The sequence below is a fragment of the Amphimedon queenslandica genome, unplaced genomic scaffold (assembly GCF_000090795.2).
Source record: "Amphimedon queenslandica unplaced genomic scaffold, v1.1 AMPQUscaffold_13510, whole genome shotgun sequence".
In the NCBI taxonomy this organism is placed as follows: domain Eukaryota; kingdom Metazoa; phylum Porifera; class Demospongiae; order Haplosclerida; family Niphatidae; genus Amphimedon; species Amphimedon queenslandica.
In genome coordinates, this window is record NW_003546254.1 from 321,909 (window position 1) to 336,011 (window position 14,103).

Sequence of the window (14,103 nt, forward strand, 5' to 3'; positions counted from 1 at the left end):
ACCTGTATGTACTGTATGGTGGCATTGATGCACTGGTGGACTGCAGTACTGACAAACTCAACACGGACTCCAGTTACTGTAGCTAGCAAGAGTTCCTCTGGAGTTGAGTTGATCAGGGAAACACTCACTCCCTTCTCAAGTGTAAATGAAACCTAATAACAATAATAATAATAATAATAATAATAATAATAATAATAATAATAATAATAATAATAATAAGATAATAGTAAACCTTAATAATGATTTGCATTTATATAGTGTACTGTTGGAAATAGTTTTTGGTAGTGGTATATTGGTTTTGGTTTTATACATTATTAATTTTGGACCATTTTATGGCCCAAAAATTTTCCAAACTTGTCTAAAAATCTATTTCATGAAATTTAATTTCTGCTTTTCAACTTTTTGGGGGAATTTGGGTGACAATAGATTCTAGCTATACAGCATTACAATGTACAGGTACATGCATTGAATAAGGACTCCAATAATACTGGAGGACTAATGACTACATGTATAAGAGTAGTTGTGTTAATGTTATATTGTGGGCTTACTGATAATTCAGTTTTAACGTCAGTCTCTTCATTAGTTAGTTCAACGGTTGAAGATGATACAGCTGGCGCTATTAGTCCATGCTCCACTATAATCCAATCATCAGTAGCACCTGATATAGTGTACTGTAGAGAGAGAGAGAGAGGAGATAAGATGAGGATAATGGTGAATCACTACCCTCCCAATAATACATGTATCTCCATTTCATCTACATGTATGTGTTACATAGAAAGTTTGAGTTAATTCTAATCAAAATTCGACTTTTTATTTATTTGTAACGTTGCTCAAAAACTTGGCCTAAGACCTTGTACTAGCTTTTTTTGGAAAAAATAGGCTTGTTTTAAAATGTTCGTAACTCAAACAGTCAGAAATAGTTCAAACTTTCTATATACTTAGCATAAGAACATCAATATGTATCAAAAAATTTAATAAACATTGAAGGTGATTTTGGAGCTATTTTCTGGAAAAAAGCATGGGCTATAATAATACAGGGGCTTGAGCCTTAATTTTTGAGCAACTATAAAAATTTGTAAAAAATTCAAACTTGATCGAAATTAGTTCAAACTTTTTACGTAACATAAGTACATGTATATGCATCAGAAAATGTAGTAAAATTGAAGAATTTTTTACTTGTCAATTTTGATGAAAGCTGGCCAAAATCCCTGTACTATAGTACAGGGACTTTTGTCCGATTTTGGAGAAACTTTAAAAATTCGTAAAAAATCCAAGCTTGATCGGAATTAGTTCAAACTTTCTACACAACATAAGTACATGTATATGCATCAGAAAATGTAGTAAAATTGAAGAATTTTTTACTTGTCAATTTTGATGAAAGCTGGCCAAAATCCCTGTACTATAGTACAGGGACTTTTGTCCGATTTTGGAGAAACTTTAAAAATTCGTAAAAAATCCAAGCTTGATCGGAATTAGTTCAAACTTTCTACGCAACATAAGTACATGTATATGCATCAGAAAATGTAGTAAAATTGAAGAATTTTTTACTTGTCAATTTTGATGAAATTTGGCCAAAATCCCTGTACTATAGTACAGGGACTTTTGTCCGATTTTGGAGAAACTTTAAAAATTCGTAAAAAATCCAAGCTTGATCGGAATTAGTTCAAACTTTCTACGCAACATAAGTACATGTATATGCATCAGAAAATGTAGTAAAATTGAAGAATTTTTTACTTGTCAATTTTGATGAAAGCTGGCCAAAATCCCTGTACTATAGTACAGGGACTTTTGTCCGATTTTGGAGAAACTTTAAAAATTCGTAAAAAATCCAAACTTGATCGGAATTAGTTCAAACTTTCTACGCAACATAAGTACATGTATATGCATCAGAAAATGTAGTAAAATTGAAGAATTTTTTACTTGTCAATTTTGATGAAAGTTGGCCAAAATCCCTGTACTATAGTACAGGGACTTTTGTCCGATTTTGAAGAAACTTTAAAAATTCGTAAAAAATTTTAATTTGATCAGAATTAGTTCAAACTTTCTACGTAACATAGGTACATGTATATGCATCAGAAAATGTAATAAAATTGAAGAATTCTCTACTTGTCCATTTTAATGAAATTTGGCCAAAATCCCTGTACTATAGTACAGGGACTTTTGTCTGATTTTGGAGAAACTTTAAAAATTCGTAAAAAATCAAAACTTGATGGGAATTAGTTCAAACTTTCCACGCAACATAAGTACATGTATATGCATCAGAAAATATAATAAAATTGAAGAATTCTCTACTTGTCAATTTTGATGAAATTTGGCCAAAATCCCTGTACTATAGTACAGGGACTTTTGTCCGATTTTGGAGAAACTTTAAAAATTCGTAAAAAATCCAAACTTGATCAGAATTAGTTTAAACTTTCTACATAACATAGGTACATGTATATGCATCAGAAAACGTAATAAAATTCAAGTACAGGGTATTTTGTCAAAATACAGAAATTTTGAGTTGATTTGGATCAAAACTGCATTTTTAATAAATTTTAAAAGTTGCAAAAAATTGAGCCGAAGAACCTATACTACATACAGTACAGAGTATTTACATGTACATGTACATGAGTGTGCGTGAATGTACATGTACATTATTATTAATAAATACTTTTTTGCTCTCATCAGTGATTCTAAGGACACGAGTGGGTCCATCAGGTACCAGAGATACAGAGAGTACTCCACTCCCGGGGGATTTCTTGAGTCTCCTGAACTCCTCCTTGTCTCCACTGCCAACACAACCAACCACAGCGTCCATACCGTCCACCTTACCCTCGTAACCATGACGAACCTGGACACACAGGTGAGGGTAGGAGGAGAGGACCAATCTCCCATTCTAATTAAAAAAATAAAATTAATTTTCATCATTCACTAAAAATCATTTTAATACCGTCTAGCGCAAAATTTATGGGGGTTGTAAATTTTGCAGATGTCCCATTTTTTAAGATTTGCAAAAATTACTTATGTAAAAATCAAATTATTACAGTACAAAATGGCAGATTGCACTAATTCGCAAAATAAATTTTAAGGCAATTTTGCAAAATTTACAGCCCTTCAAAATTTTGCACTATACAAAAATATAAGATATATTAGTAATTTCTTACTTTAAATTCCCATGATTGCGTTGACGACCGTCTCTCGTTAGCTCTTGATATGACGAGGGGGAGTGGCCTGTTGCTATGGCGATAATTAGGAGGTACAGACCCGGCTAGGTCCAGTACAAAATTAGCCGATTTTGAAGATGAAGACGAAATGTGTACCAACTGGCCTCTGGCAGTCATTCTCCATAGCTGAGTCCTCCTTTCAAGACCCTAGGAAGAAAATAATCAAAAAAAAAAGAAATAAAAACACCATTTTGTGAATAATAAATATTACATAAATAATAATAAACATTAATACATATTAAAATTAAATTAAAGTACAACTTGCTTTAAAATGCTAAACTACATGTAAGTGATGCAAGCCAAAATTAATGGTAATAAAATATCAAAATAATCTACATTTACATGATAAAGAACTTCTTCATAAAAAATAACATTCAATAATCAAAAAAGCTAAATTAGGTACATTATCACTAAAAATACTAGCCCAAGACTTAATACACATTCAATACCGTATAGCAGGTAATTTTGGAGGGGATTAAATTTGGCAAATTTGGCATTTTGATAGCCATTTGAGCCATTATACGTATGCTCAATGGCACGTGGCCACAAATTTGCCAAATTAAAAATCCGCCAATCACCAAAATTTAGCAATTCACCAAATTTTAGCACCTCCAAAATTACCCGCTATACGGTATACATTAATAACTGTATGCACAAAGCATCCTCCATGTTATAACAATATAAAAGTTTGATTTCCATACTTTCCTAGTTAAGAGTACGGCTCTTCCTTGAGGTACATCAAGGACCAGCTCTCCCTCAAGCCTGTGGCTCTCCGGTAAATGCGATTGGTCAGTTTTGGTATCCATGGCAACGATGTAAAAGTAGCTCTCATAATAAACCTTCCCTTGAGGTCCAAAGCTGCTCAGGTCAAAGGGGCGTGGCTCTGAAACATCTTTAATGTGGAGACAAAGTTTTTCGGGCAAAGTTACTTCGTCCCAAGCATAGGGCACTAAAAAATAAAAATAAATAAATAGAATAAAAAGAAATAATTTTAAAATAAATAAATAATTAATGATACCTGATTGTCCTGGATTTAATACTGTGTACTGCTGCTGAGATGTGACTGACTGTTGGTAACATATAACTGCTATCTATATAATGAAAAAAATATACAGAAATAACAGAATAACATTGTTACACAATAAGATCAAGAAATAAATAAATAAAATTAAAAGTACAAATACAATTTTTTACATTCAATGTAACACAAGTACATGTGCATATTATTTAATTATTTATACTTGGGAGAGGTTCTCTAGTTTAAAAGGAGGAGGGTAGTCTGACGCATCAGAGAATATGACATGATAAGTGGCTCCTCTCAGAATCACCTCACACCTAATGAACACTGACCTACCATAAGAGCACCTGGAGGGGGGAGGAGAAAGAGCCACTAATACAATAAAAGTAAATATCAAGAAACTGGACTAAATATATATGTAATAGACTTTAATAATGCATAGTCTTTTACTAAAATATTTTTTTGTAAACTATAAAACACGCCTCGATTCTATTTTAATACATATCTTGTTATACATGCTGTACATACATGTACCGTATAGCGGGTATATTTTGTCTGGGAAAATGTTCGTTCTAGAAATTTTCGTTCATTTTATTTTCGTTCTGAGCAGCCATTTTACACACGTGGCATTGAGGAAACACCTTTTTCGTTGGAAAATGTTCGTTCCACAAGGAATGAGAACGAAAAAAACGAAATTAAACTCGAACGGAATATACCTGCTATACGGTATCAGTGGCATCAAGACAGTTTGAGTTGGAACTTCTAATTAACTAATGTGTGTATTAGTGTGTGTATGAGTGTGTGTGTGCTTATACCTCATGTTGATGTGAAATGATTTATCTTGTTCTAATGGGAAACCTCCCGACCAATGACAATCTGAAAGCTCCACAACTCTACGCAAGTAAAATCAATAATACACAATGAGTAAGATAAATAAATGAAAATATCATAACACAATACAAGTAAAAATAATAACAAACAACGAATAAAATAAATTAACAAAAAACACTAAAAAGGAAAAGCACCATACAAACAAGTCACACAATAAACAAATACATTACCTGATACACAATAGCTGATCTAAATCAGCTCTAGGCCAGTGAAAGGCCATCACAGCTCCTGGAGCTATTACTGGCACAGAGTCTGATGATGATTCATCCTTAGCAAACACTAAGTGCCTTTGGAGGTACTTCAAGTTGAACGTTGTCCTGTTCTCTAGTTGAAACCTGGCAACAAACGTCACCACTTTGGTTGGCTTATAAACCCCAGTGCCTTTCTTCACTTCCATACCAATCTGATACTCTCTAAAATGATTTGAAATAATTAAAGATTATTATTTAATGCTTATCAATATTTTGGTGAAAAATTAATAATATTGTCAAGTGTCATGCATAAAAAAGATAATGCTGTATCATAGAGTGTATTATTGTAGTCATGTGATTGAAAATAGTGAAATTAAAGTGTTACATACTTGTCTGGTCTTCCTTGGCCTCTTTTAACAAACAGGCGAAGGACATCTTCATCTCTAAGCATGCGGAAACCGTTGGACCAACTGGGGACCCCCTCATCCTGTCCCCTACCCAAACGCACCTGACACCTTAACAAAGAGAAGGAGTGAGGGAAGGAGACAATAGAGAAAAAGAGGAAGAGATGGAAGGGAAATAAGGAAAGTAAAAAAGGGTGAAGATACAGTACATGGCATTTGAAGCAAATTTTAAAAGTCAAAAAATCAAATTTTGATCAAAATCAGCTCAAGGTTGATACACAACATGAAAAAGTGTATACGTATCAGAAAAAAATTATAAAAATGGAGAATTCTTTTGCAACCAATTTTGACAAAATTTGGCCTAATTTTTAAGCAACTTTAAAAATGGAGAATTCTCTCCTTGCGAGGTTTTCTCCTTATAGGATCTTTGGCCCAATTTTTGAGCAACTTGACAATCCATTGACTAGAAGCTGCATGAGCATTAAGCCAAAAAATCCTGTGGGAAACCCTGTATAGTACAAGCTTTGATAAAAAACAGTTCATGCACCAACAACAAAAGTTATAAAAAATGGAGAATTTAATTTTAATAAAATACAACGGTTCTCATACTTTTGTAGCAGATCGTCTTCAGAGTAAGAGAAGAGAAGAGGTGACATGCTTGTAGCTGTCTCATGCTCCTCAAACTGGCCAGCACACTTTCCCCCACTGCTGTCACCCTGTGATGTGAACACCAACGGGAGACTAGTCCTATTGATCAACCAATAGGGACACCAAATAACCACCTATATAAAATAAAAATAAAATAATTCTAATTTAAACCGAAATAAAAAAATTCTTCACAACTTTTACTCGTAAAATATAAAATATACAAATGCCATTTAGCTCTACACAGTGTTCTAGGAAGCTTTTAATTTAAGAAAATTTTTTAATAATATTAAATTAATTTTATTCGTAAAAATCAATATTACGTACTTTCAATGATCCTTTAGACATGAGCTCAGTGTTAACATGAAGATTAAGTGAACGATTTGCCTTATCACGAACAATCAGCGACTTGACCACACCCACTTCAGTAATGGAGACAGTGCAATTGTCAGAAAATTCAAACGACTCTAATTTACTGATAGAGAAGGTTACAGGCCTCAGAGAATTAACCTGTACAAAGAAATGTCAGAAAGATTAGTAAAATTACAATGAAAGCATTATATAATTGGCACTTTTGGAAATAATTGCTATTACAAAAAACAGCCATTTGCTTTTTTATTTTGCACATTTTAAAAGACAAAAATTCACTAAAAAACCCTGGTTGTTACAGAACAATTCAAAAATTAATATTCTATATGTACTTACATTGTGAATGGCCACTTCTTTTCCTGATGGTATAAGTTTCTCTTTTGACTTGAAGGAGAAATGAAAGCCGTACGGCAGAAGGTTAGTGACAGTGAAAACTGATCGAAGACATATTGTATGATTAGGAATAACACTAGCAGTGTCCTTAGTGACTTCAACACAAAACCTGTAATAAATAAAATATAATAAATGGTAATTGTTTTACTAATACCATAGTTCAAAATTTAAGAAATGTATTAACACTGCTAGGAAAAGTAAGCTTGCAAGGATAAAGAATACAATTGTTTAGTTCATTCTCTCATGTTGAACTTGTTGATTGAACAGACTGATAGCTTTCATCTCCCATTGCAGTACAAGTCTATCCTTGTGCATAAATTAAATCTATTCTCTGACCTATTTAAATCCTGTGCAGTGAAGAAAGAATGAAAATTAATATTGCATGTAAGTTCATACTGTTTTCCTACACAAAGGTCAGTCAGTAGGAAAAAGAAACTTTTGAGAAAAAAATAAGGAAATTTCAATTACAGAAAATAAATCAGCACTGACATTAAAAACATGTTTAGTATGTCAAAGAAAGACTAATCTAAAAAGAACATGCACACAAAAGCTATTAACTGTTCTACTGAACATAAATCTCATAATAGCCAACAGGAGTATCTTCATTATCAGTTCCTTCATCTCCACACACCCTCAACTCAATATAGTCACTAGTGGTAGTGTTACCATAGTCTCTGTGAAACCATGGGATACCAGGAACATTACAACAAGGTGATTCAAGAGTACCACAACTTTGACCATCCCAGAGTGGATCAGATGTGTACAACTGCTGTTCCAATAGACCAGCAACCCCTGATTCACAGAAATAATTGTCACCGATGAATGACTGAACTTGTAGTGTAGAGCCAGTAGCACAAGGACAACTAAGTGTACCAATACTATGCATTTCATAATTGGCAGCCATTAGTGTCCAGACATGTTGACGAGGAGATCCACGAGTGATACTAACACCATCAACATAATAGCTATTTAAATTGTCTTGATTGGAACCATGATGAATGCCAACTGCATCAGGTGCAGAGTATTGATATCCAGTTACTCTACCACACACCTGAGAATAACTGATACCATTAGATGGGAACTGAACTGATACACAGCTACCACTGCTTGTTACTGGTCTACCACAAGCTCTAACTTCTCCTGACTGGTACAGTCTAAACCCAGAAGGACAGTTCACTGTAGAGTCACTCATATCCAGATATGCTAGTCTTGTCCACCCTCCTCCTGAACCACACAACTCCTCCATATTACAGTAAGCATTAATAGTTCGACTATTAGCAGTTGTCAGTAGATACAAACCAGAAGGACTGCTTGGTTTTTCATATCTAATTTGTTTGCAAGATGTAGGTAGTGAAAAAGAGACATTATGTATCTGCAGTAGTTCTTGTACAACTATTAGTAAACCATCAACCACTCCAGCAGTAGAGATACTGGTGTCTTGCATATTAGAGAGAGTATTGACAATGTTAGTAAGAGAATCACTATTAGATGCAGCAAATGTTTTCAATAAATCTGTGTTGTTGTTCAACAAATTTTCAACAAGAGAAAGAGCTTTTTTGTGGTCCCAAGCAAGTTCATTATTGATGTGAGTAACATTAGTGATAAGAGAAAGGATTTCATTGATCTGTATATTGTTGACATTCCTGCTGATTTCTCGAGCGATATCAACCAGAAGGGCCAATTTTTCAATGCTTTCCTGGACCAAAGCTTGGGTGGTGGCACTAAGAGATGATTGTGACATCATAAAGCCACACATAAATACTAAAACAATCAGCAGCACCATTATAACGGCTAGCACTAATGCTACTACACCAAGTAACCACTTGTCTCCAGTGTATTTCTTGCTGTGTTGAGGTTGTACTTGACACTGTAGCTTTGGCTCTTGACTGGAAGGTAGTGCCTTCATTTCATGCATCACTTCATCAGCTGTAGAAGATTGACTTTCTTCAACAAGACGTTCCATTTTTGCTTCTGTTATAACAATACGACTAAAGCAAAACTGTTGTTCAATTGTGCCAGACACAATAAATGCATGATTTAACAAAAAAATTATTAGAATTTACTAGTTACAACACAGCAACTACTGAGGAATTTATGTTTGTAGAGTAATTAGAAAGCTTTGATGTAATTAGTCACTGAGGCTCTGACTACTGTAAAAGCAAAAAGTTAAAATATTAAAATAGTTTTAGAATATGACTCATCAGGTAAATTTACTTTTAATAATACTATACACTTCTTCATTGGTTATCAGTAATTCTAATACTGCTCAGTACATTTGATGTGGCAACCAATATCTGTAGTGGTATGTGTGTGGCATTCTTAACTAATGTAGAGAATACTACTCTATATAAACTAAGGCAAAGCTAGGAATGCTAAGAGTAGATAAGCACTAGTATGTCTATCGTAACTGGGTGTGTAGTGAATAACAATCATAAGCAGTAGTACACCAATAAGCATTTTACTACTACTTCTGCAATACAGGTTTGTTAATGAGTGTGTATAACTAATGTTTATATAAGAGTTGGAGCAAACTAAATGACGATGCCAATTGCAGCACAGGAATTTAAAAAGTGATATAACCTCCTCCTCCTCCTCCTGTATACAGAAGCATAGAAGTTGTACAATAGTTTAATACATTTACAAACTGATCCTTACAGACACACAAATAAAAACTTTGTCTTACTGAAGGGTGTGCTTCAAATGTACTAAAGAGATTGATTGATTTCATTTTCTATTGCGTATCTTTGGTTCAAAAATTTTCAAGATAAAATGCCACATAATCAAACTCCGAAAAATTTATCTGTACAGTTGCAGAACAAAGGACGCGCCATTGAAAAAATAAGAGTTAAATATCTCAGATAATTGGTTTAATTGAGTTCATTAGGAAATAGAGAAAAGGAAGTAAAGAATGCACAATTACATTGTGAACAATTCAATTAACATTACACTAAATATGACTGTTCTATAACAGATACAAGCTATAACTAAAGCTAAGAAAAAGGTTTATAATAAAACTATTCTACTGAACATAAATCTCATAATAACCAACAGGAACATCTTCATCATCAGTTCCCTCATCTCCACACACCCTCAACTCAATATAGTCAGTAGTGGTAGTGCTACCATAGTCTCTGTGAAACCATGGGATACCAGGAACATCACAACAAGGTGATTCAAGAAAACCACAACCTTCACCATCCCAGAGTGGATCAGATGTATACAACTGCTTTCGATAAAAACCAGCACCACCAATCCCTGATTCACAAAAATAATGGTCTCCAATAAATGATGAAACTGAAACGACAGAGCCAGTACCACAAGGACAGAAACGATCAAAAGTAAAATAAAAATTCACTTCACAATTGGCAGCCATTAGACTCCATACATGTTGACGAGGAGACCCACGAGTGATACTAACACCATCAACATAATAGCTATTTAAATCAATATTACTGTTAACTGAATCAGGTGAACTATATTGATATCCAGTTACTCTACCACACACCTGAGAATAACTGATACCATTAGATGAGAACTGAACTGATACACAGCTACCACTGCTTGTTACTGGTCTACCACAAGCTCTAACTCCTCCTGACTGGTACAGTCTAAACCCAGAAGGACAGTTCACTGTAGAGTCACTCATATCCAGATATGCTAGTCTTGTCCACCCTCCTCCTGAACCACACAACTCCTCCATATTACAGTAAGTATAATATAAACTGGTACCATTGGCAGTTGCCAGTATGTAGATCCCTGATGGACTGATGGGATTTTTATCTTTAATTTGCTTGCAAGATGTAGGTAGAAGAGAAGAGATATTGTGTGCCACTAATAGTTCTTGTACCACTATTAATATATCATCAACCACTCCAGCAATAAAGCTACTGGTGTCTTGTATATTAGACAGAGTGTTCAAAATGCCACTAAAGGAATCACTATTAGATGCAGCAAACGTTTTTAATAAATCTGTGTTGTTGTTCAACGAGGTTTCAATCAAAGAAAGAGCATCTATGTGGTCCCAAGCAAGTGCATTATTGATGTGAGTAACATTAGTAATATGAGAAAGGAGTTGATTGGTATGTGTATAGTTGACATTCCTCTTGATTTCTTGAGTTACATCAACTAGAAGGGCCAATTGTTCAATGTTTCCATGCACAAGAGCCTTAGTGCTGTTAGTAATGTTGTTTGTAAGAACAGCAGCCTCAAGAAGGTCATCTGTGCTGTTGACTTTCCTCTTAATTTCTTGAACAATATCAACCAGAAGGGCCAATTGTTCAATGCTTGCCTGGACCAAAGCTTGGGTGCTGTTAGTTGCTCCATTGACAATATTACCAATGCTCTTATGAATTTCTTGAGCAAAGTAAATGAGCGATTGATTAAACAACTGGTACAAACGATTGTCAGTAGCAGTCAGACCAGCAGTTGTAGCACCAGGAGCAGTAGTGCTACATTCAGCAGGAGATGATTGTGATATTATAAAGCCACACATAAACACTATAACGATAAGCAACAGCAAAATAACAACTAGCACTATTGCTATTATTCGAAGCAACCATTTGTCTCCAGTGTATTTCTTGCTGTGTTGAGGTTGTACTTGACACTGTAGCTCTGGCTGACTGGAAGGTAGTGCCTTCATTTCATGCATCACTTCATCAGGTGTGGAATATTGATTTTCTTTAACAAGACGTTCCATTGTTGCTTCTGCTATAACAATACGACTAGAGCAAAACTGTTGTTCAATTGTGCCAGACCAAATAAATGCAAGATTTAACAAAAAATTAGTAGAATTTACTAGTTACAACATAACAATTACAGAAAAATTTATGTTTTTAGAGTAAAAAGAAAGGTTTGACGTAATTAGTCAGGCTCTGACTATTGTAAAAGCAAAATGTTAAAACATTCAAATAGTTTTAGAACATGACTTTCATCAGGTAAATTTCTTTTTAATAGTATACTATATACTTACTTCATTAGTTATCAGTAATGCTAATACTGCTCAGTACATTTGATGTGGCAACCAATAACTGTAGTGGTATGTGTGTGGCATTCTTAACTAATGTAAAGAATACTACTCTATCAATTAAGGCAGCGCTAGGAATGTTAAGAGTAGATAAGCACTAGTATGTCTATCATAACTGGGTGTGTAGTGAATAACAATCATAAGCAGTAGTACACCAATAAGCATTTTACTACTGCTTCTGCAATACAGGTTTGTTAATCTAACTAATGTTTATATATGAATTGAAACAGACTAATGATGATGTCAAGTGAAGCACAAGACTCTATAAGGTTATAAACCTACTGTCAAGAGTACATAAGAACCCTAAACCATTATGTACTCCTCTTCCAGTGTACAAGCATAAAAGTTGAACAATAGTTTAATGGATTTACAAACTACTCCATACTCACAAAAACATGACACACAAATACAGGGATGGTGTAAGTTGGAACAACAGTTTATTAAATGTGTGGTAAAACTTTGCCTTGCTGAAGGGTGTGTTTCTAATGTCCTTAAGAAATTTGCTGCTTTCATTTTCTTTTGTGTATCTTTCATTCCAAAATTTCCAAGATAAAATGCCACAGAACTCAGCATTTTATCTAGTACAGTTGCATAACAAAGGATGCAACATTCAAGAGATAAGGCTGAAATATCTCAGATAATTGGTTTATCGGGAAACAGAGGAAAGGAATGTACAATTATATTGTGAACAATTCAATTAACATTACATTAAATATGACTGTTCCATATCAGATACAAGCTAAAACTACAGCTAAAGAAGGTCTAAAATAAAAACTGTTCTACTTAACATAAATCTCATAATAGCTAACAGGAACATCTTCATTAGCAGTTCCCTCATCTCCACACACCCTCAACTCAATATAGTCAGTAGTGGTAGTGTTACCATAGTCTCTGTGAAACCACGGGATACCAGGAACATTACAACAAGGTGATTCAGCAGAACCACAACCTTGACCATCCCAGAGTGGATCAGATGTATACAATTGCTTTTGCCGTATTACATCAGTAGCAACTGCTGATTCACAGAAATAATGATCACCAACAAATGATTGAACTTGTTGCAACGAACCATTAGCACAAGGACCAATATCATAACCGTCGCTATTTCCTTCAAAACTGGAAGCCATTAGTGTCCAGACATGCTGACGAGGAGACCCATGAGTGATACTAACACCATCAACATACTCACCATTCAAATTATTGTGACTTGAATTAGGGACAAAATTATTATCAACTGCATCAGGTGTATAATATTGATATCCAGTTACTCTACCACACACCTGAGAATAACTGATACCATTAGATGGGAACTGAACTGATACACAGCTACCACTGCTTGTTACTGGTCTACCACAAGCTCTAACTCCTCCTGACTGGTACAGTCTAAGCCCAGAAGGACAGTTCACTGTAGAGTCACTCATATCCAGATATGCTAGTCTTGTCCATCCTCCTCCTGAACCACACAACTCCTCCATATTACAATAAGCATAATATAAACTGGTACCATTAGCAGATACCAGTATGTAGATCCCTGATGAACTGTCAGGGTTTTCATCATTGAGTTGTTTGCATGATGTAGGTAGAGAAGAAGAGACATTATGTAACTGCAATAATTCTTGTACTACTATTAGTAAACCATCAACCACTCCAGCAGTAGAGGTACTGGTGTCTTGTATATTAGAGAGAGTACTGATAATGTTGTTAAGTTTTACCACTGAGCTACTAACTGTCTCTATGACTCTATTCAATAGTAATGTATTGTTCTCATGGAAGGTTTCTCCTTCTTTGTTAAACTTTCCAATGACATCAACTTTGTTGGCTGTATCTTGCATTGTGTTGTTGAGTTGAGTGATAAGACTCAGTACTAGTGTATTGTTATTTAATGAGATAGTATCAGATAATGAGGATAAGCTAGGATCAAGATACTGGTAAACACCAGTAACAATATCATCAACCCATTGAG

The 14,103-nt window shown here is 34.5% G+C and overlaps 1 protein-coding gene across 1 annotated transcript in view; it reads right to left on the minus strand.

The window, feature by feature from the left end:
• The window catches only part of LOC100640907 (vacuolar protein sorting-associated protein 13D), a 44,495-nt gene that overhangs the window by 1,024 nt on the left and 29,368 nt on the right, over window positions 1-14,103 (minus strand). The window contains exons 38-50 of the mRNA XM_020005945.1: window positions 7,061-7,226; window positions 6,683-6,865; window positions 6,320-6,492; window positions 5,696-5,821; window positions 5,286-5,528; window positions 5,040-5,117; window positions 4,448-4,571; window positions 4,225-4,297; window positions 3,908-4,155; window positions 3,147-3,353; window positions 2,654-2,878; window positions 549-671; window positions 3-152 (exon numbers count right to left, since the gene is read on the minus strand). Of these exons, the coding sequence (XP_019861504.1) occupies window positions 3-152; window positions 549-671; window positions 2,654-2,878; window positions 3,147-3,353; window positions 3,908-4,155; window positions 4,225-4,297; window positions 4,448-4,571; window positions 5,040-5,117; window positions 5,286-5,528; window positions 5,696-5,821; window positions 6,320-6,492; window positions 6,683-6,865; window positions 7,061-7,226 (2,119 nt within the window). The remainder of the gene's footprint in view (window positions 1-2; window positions 153-548; window positions 672-2,653; window positions 2,879-3,146; window positions 3,354-3,907; window positions 4,156-4,224; window positions 4,298-4,447; window positions 4,572-5,039; window positions 5,118-5,285; window positions 5,529-5,695; window positions 5,822-6,319; window positions 6,493-6,682; window positions 6,866-7,060; window positions 7,227-14,103) is intronic.